This window comes from Belonocnema kinseyi, chromosome 9 (genome assembly GCF_010883055.1).
Source record: "Belonocnema kinseyi isolate 2016_QV_RU_SX_M_011 chromosome 9, B_treatae_v1, whole genome shotgun sequence".
NCBI classification, from domain to species: domain Eukaryota; kingdom Metazoa; phylum Arthropoda; class Insecta; order Hymenoptera; family Cynipidae; genus Belonocnema; species Belonocnema kinseyi.
The window spans coordinates 13,242,888-13,257,801 of record NC_046665.1 but is presented as its reverse complement, the minus strand read 5'-3'; the positions used below and the strand labels follow the sequence as shown (position 1 = coordinate 13,257,801).

Below are 14,914 nucleotides of genomic sequence, written 5' to 3'. Positions count from 1 at the left end.
AGCTATCTAAGGATGGTACTATAGAACGCCACCTCAAGGTAGGCCTAGTGGCGCCATCTCTTGGTCAGGCCGGAAACTTATCAATCCACCCTCGTATAAGTTAAGGAAAAGAGCGCAAGTGGAAAAACGGAAAAAGGAACATGGATTTTAGTAAAGAAGAATACAGATAGACGGAGTATGGTGAGATTGGAATGAAGAAAGAAAATAGATAGAAAGAAAGGGTGCAGGGAAACTAAGAGAGTAAGGAACGGGAGATAGGAAAATAAGAAATAGTAAGAAGGAAAAAGAGACGAGAAACGAAAGTAGCCAAGAATGGAAGATATGTTACTGGAATATAGCAGGATTAGAGAAATGATATAGAGAAAGGATAAGGATTTTTTGAGAAATGTGACACAGTGGAATGTATTCATAATTATGGAGACGTGTCGAGAGGAATGGTGATTGGAAATATATTCCTCATAATGCGTATTGATCTAGTTATTCTTGCTTGTCCATTATCAAAATACTTGATTCTTGTTTCTCAATGCCTAATCACACGACTTAGACAGTTAATTATTCCTGGGCAGAATTTGTAAAGTTTTAAGATTTTAAGCAGTTAGTCATCCGGCACAGAAGCAAACGCTTGCTTGTAGTCAATGTATTCCATGTGCAAGTTCCTTTGATGCTTACAAACTTGAGTCATGGCAACAGTTTCTATAGTGACTAGTTACTTGTCCTAGTTACTTATAGCTTTCTAGTTACTTGTCCTTCTTAAGTCTGCTGGAAAATCTACAGCCGTGGTATTTGTCAGCTTCTTGCTTTTTCCAGTTTTAACCGCGGAGTGTCCAAATTGCATTTTTTCATTTTTCCCTGAACACCCTGCCACTAGTTAGTCATCTCTTCCTGTTGCGGGCCTTCGGCGTCTTGCTGTTTGTTTTCATTAAACTCAGTACACGATAGAACCTTCTTTCATCTATCTAAAAGGTTCGATTGTTTTGCTTTCGTGAACCACTTTTCTTGTACCGACGCAGTCTGGCAGTAAGAACATGAAGTCTCTGCCGTTGGGAGTCTATAATCCCATCCAATATTGATATTGTTAACGTCTCGATGTGCCGAGGTTGGATATATTTAGTAACACGGTTTATTATCTTTTTGGTTCTATTCTTTGTTATATTGAGTTAATCGACCCAATTTTTACTTTGGTTTGCTGACATCCATATCCAACCTGATTTCTTATGGTGGATTTTCATCCCTTGCTGGGAAAAAGACTGCATTTTCAGGCCCACTTCTGTGGGCCAACGTTTTAACTGTTGCCACAGCTGCACAGTATACAAGAGTTTTTACCTCTAACGCAGTTTGTCGCTCGTTTAAATTTGTACATAAAACTTTACTGTTAAGGTGTTCTATTAGTGCACGCAAATCATTTGTGATGTTCTTTTTGGGAAAAGAATGCCTTTGTGTTGTTCCTACATACCTAAACTCTAGTAAAGCATGACCGAAATTGCGTTCGAGGTGCTGTAGTTTTTCTGGGATTTCGATGATTATATCATCATCATAAATATCCGGATGTAATTTTAATGGTATCGGTACTTGATGTTCTTTAACTCTAGCACCTCTGTCTTCAGCTTCAATCAAGTTTTCGTTGTCCACATCTTCCAAGCGGAGTTCATGAATAGTAAGCTGCTGTTCTATCTCCATTTTGACAGTTGCTATTTAAACAGCCGCAAGCAATCTATCCACATTTCTCTGCGAAAAAATAAAGGAAGAGCATCAATTGCCCTTTGCTAGACCGTGTAACGTGACTTCCTCTAACTCACGCTCATTGTCGTCTTCTGTGATGTGCAGATTAGACCTGAAGTCTTTCATCTTAGATATAGGATCTCTTAGTGCAACTTTTTTTATATTAGGATACTTTGCAGCAAATTTCGTCCTTAAGTAGTGTGCTTTTTACATTAATATTATTTTACATTTTTTATTATAGTGCGTAGTTGAAAATTACACAGACACACAAAAAAGTGTGCGAGACCAAACAATTGGCCTATGTATTTATTAACAATGCGTGTTCAATGTTACATTCCCTACAGCAGATAATGATTTGCAGTAGATAATCTTAATTAACTGAAAAACTGAAAGGAAATGTTCATTATTTTTGTTGGTATAACATCTCAATAAGGTCAATATTTTTTTCGACAAGGTTTACTAAAATTTTATGATTAATCAATGTGCGAGGGAAAAAAATTTATTTTTAACCAGAAAAAAATTCTCGTCTTCATAGATACTTCTTACACTAATTACACATTTTTCTGGCATGTTTATACATCAAAATTAAAGCTTGAAGTTTATCAAGCAATATTGATTGATACAAAGCGTTCTTTCTTTAATATTTATAAATATTTCAGGATATTTTATTGCACATTACATTTTCCGATACAAGATAACCAACAATATGGAATTTTTTAAATGGCGAAAATGTGAAGATTCATCTGAAGACAGAAAACACTATTTGCAACTAAAATGATTGCTTTCCCGGTTTAACTACTCAATTGGGGTTGTTCAATGGATGCAGAACGAGCTTACGCTCGTGATAAGAGATTGCATATCAATTTGTCCGTTCAGCGATTTTTCATCTGACGCAATTATAGCGGGCACGGACTTCTGAATCTGTAATGTATTCTTAACAAATTGTTCTAAATACAGCCTACATTGTTGCAAATGGCGGAAATCCTCTCCTGAAAATGGACAGAAAACGCAAAATAATTGGTAAATAAGTATTTCTGTACAAACCCGCAGAGTAGGCTGTCAAGAACCTTGGCCTGAATTTCAACATTAGCAGTGAGGAAAGTGCATTACTCTACCTAAATGTTTCGCTTCTAAAGCCGAAGAAAAGAAAGCAGATGTTGAAAATTCCACCAACAGCCAAGAAGGTGCTACTTTCATATTAGTATACCGTGATCGCATTTCATATCAAGTAGTTTCCAGCGATAAGTGCAGAGCCTTAAATGCACACGCTGAGTACCTAGAACACATACTAACCAAATGTCCCAATTAAGAGAGAACAGCGCATCTCCACTGAAATGATAGTTCCAGGGAGAAGAAAACACTTTCGGAGGTGCGAAACTATCACTGATTCGTAACCTAAAATCCATACCTGCGTGCCAAAAATATGCGAAGGTACTTGCGAGATAGATGCAGACAGCTGTCATCCTTAGACCGCTTTGTGTCCTAAAGACAGCCTGTATCCGCTGGTACAAAAGATATGACAAGGAACGTGCTTCGTCGCTTAAATTAAATGTGAGCTATTGCCAGGCCTCAAGCGCGAATAGAAACGATTGTCGAGAACATTTAGCTTCAGTATGTTTCGCACTTTTCATTTTCGACGGTAGGTACTATTTCCGTAGGAACGTTTAGCATATCTGTGTCAGGGCTCGTGCTATAAGAGTTTCAGATGTAGTAATAAGTCCTTCATTGTACCTTTGGATGTATATCATTTCCGCGCAAGTGCGGCAACGAGATACTACGTGTCCTAGGAGCTCGGGATGTGCAGGATGCGGTCTGCAGCTATCATCTACATTATCTTGGTTTAAAATGTAGCTACGGTATGACAAAATAATAGGAAAACTGACTTTATACTTTAAAATTAAGTTTGTTGGACTGACCTCAATCAGGGTTATATGAGAAAAGCAAACCTTAGCTTAAAACGTACTTACTGATCCTCCACATTTCTGTGGAAAATTCCGCACATCTTCTTTCCGACGAGCTATTTGTAAAACCTTTTCTTCTGTGCTTTCCAAAGCCGGGCCTTTAGAAGTGAGTGCAGAATTAAGTGTGTGTGCAGAATTGAGTTGTTTTTATTGTCTGCTTGGCCCTTGCTTAATATAAGCCCAAAATTGCACAAAGAAAGTTTTTTGTACGAGGACCTTAATACAACTTGTGCCCGCGCATATAGTACTGATATGGTTCCTCGGCAAATAATTCAGTTATTGAATATTTGCGCAGAGAACATTGACCCTAAGAATGAGCCGAATAAAAATAAGTTTTTTAAAACTTATTTCGAAACTTTCCGAAAAATTTAAGAATTTAATAATTCTTTAGAGATTGATAAATATATAAAAAAGATTACGGCAAATTGATGTAATACTCTCAGAAATTTAGAATTAAAGAAAATAAAGATAATTCCGGAAGTTATAGGAAAATTTTCCGATAATATAAGGAATTTATAATTATCTTCGAATTTCCCGCAATTGACAAAAAAGGTTTCTGTTCTTTTCTTTCTATTAGGATTTTCTCGGAATTTTCATGTAACCGTCCATCGCCGCCTCTCGGCTACTTTGTTTTTGGAGGCAGCGCCGTGCTGCAGAAAGACTAAGAAGCAATTAGAAGGTCTGAGGGCTGGTCGAAGAGAGACGGGGAGTACCAAGCCCCAGAGCCAATGAGCAGGAGCGTGAAGAAACCCTGGGTAAATGAACCCACTTGTCAGACTTCATATTGCTCATCGACAGTGAGTGCCCTAAAGTGCACCTTCCGGACTGGCAAAGTGACTGGTACATCAGGAATCAGAGCCCCAATAAAAATGAAGTCCCAGCACCGTGAAACCGGAAACTGGGGCCGAATCGCAGAAACAGAGGGTTATCGGTAACCAGAGAATTATCCAGAGCCCCGCACATGAGAATGAGAACGGGAAAGAAAGAAGAACGTTATCGAAATTTATGATATATACGGGCCGCAGAATTTTGTGAGCCAAAGGACGGCAAGAATAGGCCATTTGCAACAGGGTATGGAGAACGTGAGTCCCCACGACGATATCAGAGAGCTAGTGTGGGTCCTGCTCAAGACAGGAGAAGTCAGTACATGTTAACGATGGGACAGGACCATGACGGTCAGTATTGGGAGCCAGAGCGACAGAATAGATAGTCGAGTCACGAGACGCAGAACAGGTACTCCCACAGGTTGAAGTAGAGACCAGAATACAAGGGCTATGCGCAGCCAGGTGCGCTTAAACTAAAAATTCCACCTGATTTTAAACCGGTAGCCACTACGAGTTACGGGTATGCTCAGGAATTGGGGCGAGGCCCCATGCGACCCCTTAGCCAACCAAGGAACGTGACGAGGATGTTGTAAGGGTGGAAGATCAGTTTTAACGGAGAAAAGGGCTCAAGCGTGGAATAACTTCTTGTAGAGGATTGAAGAAGGCAGAGCCGCCTCTTTTCTAACAGGCGAGAAATTCTCAGTTGCTATGTGCTTTCTGCTAAAAAATATAGCGTGGCGCTAATTCTGTCAGAACAGATTAAGATAGAACACATGGGATCAGCGCAAGCGTCATTTTCAAGCCCGCTTTGGGGATGCCTTTTACTAAGATAGGTTAGAAGAACCGATTCTCTCACGCAGGCAAAGTCAAGATAAACCGGTAGCGTACTAGTTTACCTACATGTATGGCCTCTATCAGCTCTCGACTAGGCCAATGGATCTCGAAATCCAAATGCTGTTGCTGATACTGTGTGGGAATTATGGGAATGAGCTAGAATTCCAACGATGCAAAAGTGTCGCATTATGAAGGAAGCTGCCGATTTGCACAAGGATGCAGAGCTCTGCAGAAAAGTGCTACACGACGGTTGGAACGGTAAGTCCTGGCTCGATGTCTTCTGCACGGGATATGAAGCTACACGGCACGAAGTCGAGAAGCTGAGAACGGCTGCAGAAAGAAGAGAAAAGAAAAACAAAAATGCATAGTTAAATACTTCAAGTTTTCATTTTTCAAAAATTACATACTCTTAGTACTTTTGAAATATTGAAGGCCACTTGCGTTTTTCAGACAATTGATACAACTAAGACAAGTGTTCGAAAGTCCACTGCAGTTGTGAGTGCTACAGAAAGTGCACTGAATGTAGATGTCAACACAGTCAATGTTATTAAAAGCACACTTCATCGCTTACGTACAAATTTGCGAAAGACTAATGATGCAAAAGTTAAATAACGTTATAACGTTGACGAGTAGCTGCTGGGTGCTCCCTGGTTTCAAGATGAAACGGGTGAAGCTACTGCCAGCGCTGTTGTAAATGTTCTGGGACTCTTCGCTACTATAGAGATCATTTAAAGTAAATGAAATTCTGTCATACCCCTTTTCTCTTTCGGCAGATTGTGAAAACGGTGCATGCGTCATCCTGGAAATGAAATTGAACCAAGATCTTTTATACACAGCTTGTCGCCACCACGTGTTTGAGATCGTCTGAAAGGGTGTCTTTGAAATGACAGTAGCTGTATTTTGTGGTCCTGGAATTTCTCTTCTCAAGAGATTTCTCGAGGCATGGAAAGACATAGATTTGTCTTCGTTCAACGCAGGCTTTGCTGACAGCAGGTCGTCGAATTTCCTGGAACTGTCGGAACAAACCGTAACCACTTTTGCTCTGAGCAAGCTAAATGTAAGTGAAGTTTCTGGAACTGCTCTACTTACCGTCTGATAACATAGATAAATCAGTTTAATCATTTCGTAACTTTAATTACAGGAGAGCCAACCTCGTGATGACTATCGGAACTTTCTTGAATTTGTCTGCATTTTTTTGGGAGACACACCTCCACGCGGAATCAAATTCTCTCCACCTAATTGTATCCACGATGTACGCTTTATGTCACGAGTTCTACAAGGCCTGAAAATTCTTCTTTTTAAAGTCAGTTTGAGCTTACAGCTGCAAAAGAGAGGCGTATTAACGACTTCTGTCTGTTTGTTACTCTAGTGTACATGAAGGCTTAGTTTACAGCTCCTTCCGCAATTCAAGCGCCGTATTATGACTTTCTCTTCTTAAAATAGCTACACGAGTACGCTATTATAAACATGAAGGTATCCGAAGTAGCCGTAAAGAAGTTTTGTGGTCATCTTTGGTACCTTACGCCCTGAGTGGGCCATTCTTGCTATTTTAGATGATTCAGTTTCTACTGATGTTAAGTGCAGCATGATTCAAGCCCTGCAGGCAGAGAAAACATCCGGCAAGGTTTCAATCGCCTACAAACGCTTGTCAGTTCAACCAAAGGAAATGTCAAGGTTTCTTCTACTAAACATGAATGATTTTGTGACCTCGAAATCAATGAAAATCTTCCAAAGTTTTTATTTAAAGACTGATTTTTTAAAGTGTAGACTGTGAGCAATGGCTAAACTGTGAGAGCTTCATAAAAGTGCGTGACTTTTTCCGAGATTTTTCTGTGACTAACGACTGTGCAATACTCAAGAAGAGTGATGCCTATGAAGACTTTAGACAAGAAGTCCCTTGCAGCTGAAATTTTTAACTTTTGTTACTTTGACCCATTTTATGTGATTTTACGCTATGTTATGAGGTTTTACTGCTTGTATCGCAAGCACTAATTATAAAAATTCATTTCTGATACAAATATCGTTTCTCTGTATATGTATTTGAAGAAAAATATAGACCTTGAGTCTTGATTTTGCAAATATGTGTATACCATCTTCTAGTAGCTTTAAAAGTTTCAAGGTTTTTGCGGCAGGGTTTACAGTTGACAGGTCGAGCTAAAACTTTTTATACGGTCTTCCTACATCAGAAGAAAAAACATAAGGGGGCGTCTGACATATTTTTCGTACTTCGATTTCTAAGAGACACCCTAGCCTAGGGTCCCGGTATAGCGGTCCCCGGAACCAAAGGAATTCAGCAAAATTGTCTGAGAGGAAGTGGGCTCAATCTCCAACAAGGTACTTAGAGTCATTCACCTTGAGAAAATAGAAGGATGATTTGGAGGTTAAATGTTGGAACTGCTGACTGAAACGTCACTTCCAAATTGGTACTTCCAGCTACCGACCGCATCACGCATATCATAGACGTCTGGAGACCCCCGCCCATAAGACAAAGGTATTTTCAAGTGCCTCCTACGGTGTTAAAGGATATGCAAAATGAGGTGACTCGATTTTTGACCGAAAGCATTGTAGAGCCATTGAAAAGCAGATGGTCCAGTTCTGCAGTAATGGCACGAAAGGCTGGTGGAACGTATAGATTTTGCGGGAACTACCGTAGGCTCAACGAAGTCGCTAAGAGGATGTGCATCCTTGTCAAAAATGGACATGATCCTGGAGCAACTTCGCGCCGCGAAATATATAAGAACCTTCGATCTGAAGTAGGGCTACCACTAAATCCTGATGGCCGAAGACCGTAGGAAGTGCACAGTGTTTATGGTCCCTGAAATAGGACTTCTTCAGTTCACGGGATGCGTTTTGGACTATCAGAAGCTCCTGCGACATTGCACCGACTGGTAGAGTCCACATAGGGCCAAACCTGGAACCGAATATATACGCGCACCTCGATGACATAGTCATCGTAAACAAGACGTTTAAGCGTAACCAGGATAGAGTATCTCGAGCTATAGACAGCTAACATGGTGCCAGACTCACGATAAGACATAAGAACTGCGAATTCATGAGACTGACTGTACATTATCTCGGGTTCTTTATTAATCAGAAGGGTTTGCAGGTCGATACAAAAGAAGTGGAGCTCCTTTTCTCATACCCAACCCCAAAAACAATAAAGTGACTGAAACTGTTCTTGGGAACAGTCTAATGGTACCGTTGTTTTATACCCGCCTTTGCGACTGACGCGGAACAACTGAACAAGCTGCTTAGGACGATAGTCTCATAGGAGTGGGCAACCGAACAGGAAAGCGCTATAGCTAAGCCTAAGGAAAAAGGTGCGACAGCACCGATTTTGAGTTAACCCGAATTCAATGTCCCATTCGTATTTCAGACCGACACGAGCGATTTTGGTCTGGGAGAAGTCTTAACGCAGATGCAAGACGGCGTTGAGAGAATAATCGTCTTTGCGAGTAGGACAAAGTCGGATGTAGAAAGAAAGAACTCGGTCATGAAAAAGGAATGTTTAGCTGTGATCAAGTCAGTTAGGAAATTCTGTCACTACCTAGAGGGGTTTAACTTCACAGTGATTACTAACCATAGTACGTTGCGATGGTTACACAACCGTCGCAATCCAATCGGTCGATTGGCGCGATGGGCAATCAACGTTTTCGAGTACGATTTTGAGGTCGTGCACCAGAACGGAGCCTTGCACCAGGTGCCAGATGCCGTCTGTTGGATTATGAGAAGTAGGTAGAAATCCCCATAACCTAGAAAACTTCATGGCTGGAAGATAGCCAACGGAGTGATGTACCGGTACCGTCCATATCCGTTACCGCTAATCTGCGAATCGAAGACCTAGAGGCTTGGAAGTTTGTAGTACCAGCCGACAGCAGAAAAGAATTCTCAGATGAGGTGCACAATAAGAGAGAGAGTCAGCTCTGCTCAGCATAACTGACCACAGACATAATGGGTTCTCGGCCCAAAACAGCAATAGGATTCGAATATTCAGTGGTATTCGCAGACCTGTATACCAAATGGCTATGATTGGCACCCATGACACGTGCTCACACCGAGGCGATTACGAAGGCTTTTGAGTATAACATATTGAAACGATGGGGTTCAGTATCCTCAAGAAAATGATCTCGGCGTATGTAATTCAAGATCATAGGCAATGGGCAGTTTACCTTAAAGATTTCTGGTTTGCCTGAAATACGTTCGTGCATAGCACCACGACGGTTAGCCCGGCCTACTTGAATCTAAATAAGGACGTACGTCGTGGTCCGAATTTTAGGACCTCTAGTACACGAATTGGGAACCGAAGACGAACGATTAGTAGGAAAGTTTCCCGTAAAACTTTTATTACCCTATCACGATAAGGGACCGTCTAGGGAAGGGGGAGCAGTTGACAATAAATAACAAGCAGCTTCCTGGTAATTCCCTTAAAACTTTGCATGCCCGGGGTACAGTATTTCTAAGCAAACTTGGCCAGCAGGAACATTGGGGCCCCGAAAGGGGTATTTAAGATTGAGCAAAACGAACGACAGGGCTCAAGACGTGAAATTACCTCTTCCCACATCTGCAGCCGAGTACCATAGGAAGAAGCATGAGAAGATCTGAAGGATGATGCAAGTGGTAGTGCAAACGGTTCGGCAGAAGGTATGGGAGATCCCGCTGCAATCGGCCCTGCAGTTATCAGCCCCTCAAAGAACCCCCGAACTGAGCGCTAAAGGAAACCATAAAACCATACCCAGACGGGACCTGATCGCCCTGCCGAGTCCCCCAGCAGCCGCGGGCGACCATCAACGAAGACCAGCAGGTAGAGGGCAGCAGACAGAGGCAACGGATTTCCGAGAGAAACCGGCTCCAAGGGAATCCCGGGCACGGTGGTGACCGACTGAGATGACCAGAGGTGCCCTCTACCTTCCGTACGCTGAGGGAGGACCGAGCCGACGAGAATTAACCTTCAGCAGGGACAGCCCAGAAAGAACCCTGGGTAAAATTCGTGTCAGCGACGGATCCTCAGGCTCCTCAAAACGTAATCGACCGCCCAAGCACGTCCAATCGGGAAGAGAAAGCGGCCGGTATTGCTGAAGCCAAGCGAGATCGCGTTGACTCCGAAGCTAGACAACGCGAGGAGGCCGAAATCAGATGCCGGGAAGAGGCCAGCAGGAAAGCCCTCATATAGGCCGACAGGAGGTATGGCGAAAATTCGGAGAGGCGATTCCTCAAAGCCATCTGGTAAGGGTGCCGAAACCCTGTGGGAATAGAGCCGGGAAGGACGACGGACTTGGGTACGTCTCCGACGAGACTCTTTATCCTCGAAGCGCAGCGCAAGCTAATCAGAGGTTTGAGCCGCGGATCCAAGTTCGGCGCCCCCGCAAGAGGCGAAAGGTGTACCAAGTTCGGAGGAAGGGTACTTTGCTGAGACGTATGTCCCATGCATGACACTACGAATAGGAGATCCAGGAAGGAGTCGGGTTTTCTCGTGGAAGAGCCCGATTAAAGTGTTTTTTTTATTGACTACTCATTTCTTTGTTCGCCTAAAAAATATGATTATGATAGAACTGCAGAGATCCAAATGCAGGAGCCACGCAGCTCGGGAGAACCCTGGCAGAGAAACCACAGGTAACCCAAAAGGGAGCTCATTCTTTTTTTTTTGTATGTTGTCATGTACAACATCAGATTTCTTTCGTCAAATGGATCAAAGTTTAATTTATAACATTGTATAGGTTTGATTGTATAACATTTGGGCTGGGGCAACTACCAGTGTCACAACCGCAGCATATCCCTGTTCAGGTTCATTTGATTCAACATTGTATTCATTTTTTTTCAACAAAACGTATAGAGCCTAGGTTGAGGCTGGGTTACGGACCGAAAAGTAAGTTAACACTAACGGTCCACAGAGGAAAACTGACAGGTGGTAAACAGTGGGCCAATATCACCGTAAGGCGGCCTTTCGTCAACCAGCGTAGGAAGAAGGGCTAGTCACGGTTAACACGGCGCAGTGATTCCACGAAACTATGAAAGGTAGCTTCAATCAGGCACCATCAGGGCCGTCGGTCTCGCCTTGCCAACAAAGGGACGGCTACCGAAATCACCATTCAAGTGCGACCAACACGGCGCAGTAGTACCGCGGTGAACAGTGAGTGGCAGCACCAGACGGACCACCGTATTACACTGAACGAACCTGCATCTCCGCGTTGTGAAGCGACCACACATCGGTCGAGGCTCGAACGGTAATTTTATAACTAGCCAAACAGCAGGTCCAATGCTGAAATTCTGAAAGTCGAAGGAAAGCAGGCAACCCAGACAAAGATTTTGACGCTCGAGATTCTGGCTCAACGGCAAATGGAGCTTGCCGGTGGTAATACCAAATAAAAAGTCCTTTGGAAAAATTGAGTTCTAGAATAAATCAGAGGAGCAAATAGGAATTGGCCCTATGGTTACAAGGTGTGTGGTCGACCACTTTGTTTTTTCCGTGAGTGTTCCCAGCCGCGATATTCGGTCCTCGCGCGGTACGACCGCGACAGATGACGTAGGTGCACAGTGCTTTCTTTTGAGGGATGTAGGCGCTGTTCGATAACCCCCGCGAGACTACGAAGTCAGGGCACGTCCGACTTTAATTGTGACCTTTAGATAGTCAAGGCGAACGTCCCTAAAGAGTGGCAAAAAATGAGTGAGTGTGTGTACAAACGGCCATGTTGAGATAGCTATGAGCCCTCGTATTGTAATTGCCGGCCGTTTCTGTTCACTTAGTATTTTTCGTTACAACTTTTCCCGTGCTGTTTAAGTAAATCTTGCGTTGTTTTGGAGAATGTTCAAACAGGATAACTTGTAATAGCTTTTCTTAACTGATTTTAAATAAGTATGGTGATGTTTAGAGAATTTCGAAGTTAACGTGCAATATTTGACGGCAGTTTATAGTGCATATGTTTGTACGCCGTTTGTATTGTTTGCACATTTCATATTTTCATTTGTACCCTCTTGGTTGCCCTGCTAGGGGAAAATACGAATTTCGTATCATCTCCCCGAAATTGAAATTTCTCAAATTTTCTTTTTACATACGTTTATGAATCGTTTATACTGTTTGTATATTTAATACTTTTTTTTTGTAATCTCTTTGTTGCTCGGCAAGAAAATGTGAGAAATTTTATTTTTGTGGGGATAGCACGAAATTTTGATTTTCCCCTAGCCGGGAAATCAAGAGGTTACATGCAAAAGTACTAGCGACTGCCAAAAGAAAATTAGATAAATTTTAATATCGGGAAAATGGCACGAAATTGTATTTTTTTCCTAGCCGGGCAACCAAGTGTGTACAAACAAAATTATTGGATGTGCGAACAGTATAAACGACGTACAAACTTACTTAAAAAGAAAATTTTAAAAATGTGAACTTCGGGGGGCCGACTTCACGGGGGTTATCGAATATATTGACTTGCCAATTTCGCGGATAGTTCGTGGGTTGTAAGAGCGTGACCCACAGACACCGTAATTCCGGTGATGCCAGAACCTGAGCTTATTAAATAATAATTTGGCAAACCTGGTTATAATATATACCCACACCTGTAATTAGAATATGAAAATTAAACTAGTTCCATGTATTAATATTCTTCCTAATTATTTTATGTCTGCTTTTAGGGAGCACCTTATGTAATGGAAGTCAAAGATGGTTCAACTGGGGAAAATCAAGTTACGATTAAAGACAAGAAGTATGAAGGTTACTGTATTGATTTAATGCACAAAATTGGAGAGCTTTTAAAATTTAAGTACACGTTTGAATTAGTAGAAGACAAGCAATATGGGTCATATGATCCGATAAAAAAATCATGGAATGGTCTTGTTCAGCGGATATTAGATCGTGTAAGTATGAAACCCTACTATCTTGATATGTATTTTATTTTGAAAATATTCTAATAAAACTCAGCATGGACTTCATGCCATATCGCCTTACCTGGTGTAAAGTCAGCTGACACTGACCGAATGAACGATGGGGTTAGAGAAATAGAATCTTTTTCACCAGGGGCATAAACACATTGTTTTTGGGACGAGTATTTAATATATCGCTTCTAACGACTTTTCGAAAACATGAAAAAACGATACACATTTCTAATTATAGTTTTCAATAAAAAAAAATAGATTTTTTATATATCCTATGCATCTTTACGGGAAAACGTATATCAGGGTGAGCCGAAGTTTTGGTTAAAGTTCACGTGATTAATGTATATGGTAGTTCATGAATTTGACTTTCGACTTTTATTCATCAAACACCCTTTCCCGAATTAATTCTTTTTCTAGAAAAAGAAATTTTACAATTTGTTTTCAAGTTGGTCAACATTAACCCATGCCGCTAGCCTTTTTAATTAACATAGGTTTTAAATAAGAAAAATTTAGTAAAAGTAATACTTTTTTCGCAATGTTTGGCAATTCTGTGAAAAAGCTTCATTTGCTTTAAATATGGTTTCCCTCTCTAAAACGTGAAAATTCTTATTTTAGGAAAATAATGTCGCAGGTGATAATTTCTGAGAGCGTTGTTTTTGCAAAAGACAGTCTGCAATTGTTTAATTAAATAATACCACTCGTTTCTTTCCAGTGTTACGTGTTCGGATAGTATTTACGAATAAACACGACGATCATGGATAGATCCTGATTTATCTACAGAACGTAAGAATTTGGGATAAGGGAACAGGTTTCAGGGTGAAATAAAGGAATGTGGGAAGCGAAATAGACATTAGGAATACACGTTTATTGAAAGAACAAGGTAGCAGTAGAGAATGACTTACAGGAATTTAAGAGAGAAACGGCCCCGCGGAAAATGCAATAATAAACTAGTGAGGATAGTGGAAGGGTGAGGACAATTTGGGTGATAGAGAATACATTTAGAAGAGACAGAGAAACAGGTTGTAGATTTGTAGATCTAGAATTCTTTCATTACCTTTGAGAGTCGAAATGTTAGTATCAAATAGTTAAAAACGCAAATAGTAGTCTAATAATCCACATTGGTCAATTGAGAACTTGATTTTCAATCGGAATTTAGACCTTCACACTTAAACTTTGCATATACTCTTAATAAAACAGAATTTACAATGACAGCTACGCTTCACAATGGAAGCGGATAAACTTCCGAACACAAAGAGTAAGCAAGGAACTGGAACTTAAACAGGTGTAGACTTAAAGACTTTTAACGGTTTTCGGCAAGTAGGTTCGGAATTTGTATTTACATTCTCTATGGCTGCATCTTACTGGAACTGACTAGTACTGACTGAAACTGGCTTTCCAAATGAAACTGACTTCCAAACATGACGGGTACTTTAAAACTGACTTGAACTTCAAAAAGGAACTGACTTGGACTTGAACGGGTACTTGAACTGGGACTGAGATGGCTGACCTTCAGAGAAGAAGGTCCAGAGTTCGGATTTAGATTCGCGACGAATGATTCGAATGATCAATACCGCCACAATAAATACTTAAGACTGCGAAGTCTTTTCAAGTGCACTGATAACTGTAGACTGAAGACTAACGACTGACTTAAAACTGTACAGAAGAGTTGACAGGCCTTCAGGGAAGAATATTCGGAATTTGCAACAAGTAGTA

At 41.2% G+C, this 14,914-nt stretch overlaps 1 protein-coding gene across 1 annotated transcript in view; it reads left to right on the top strand.

Annotated features, from left to right (window-relative positions):
- Positions 1-14,914, top strand: part of LOC117180237 (glutamate receptor ionotropic, kainate 1-like) — a 709,739-nt gene that overhangs the window by 431,547 nt on the left and 263,278 nt on the right. Inside the window, exon 8 of the mRNA XM_033372626.1 lies at positions 12,962-13,183. Within this exon, the coding sequence (XP_033228517.1) occupies positions 12,962-13,183 (222 nt within the window). The remainder of the gene's footprint in view (positions 1-12,961; positions 13,184-14,914) is intronic.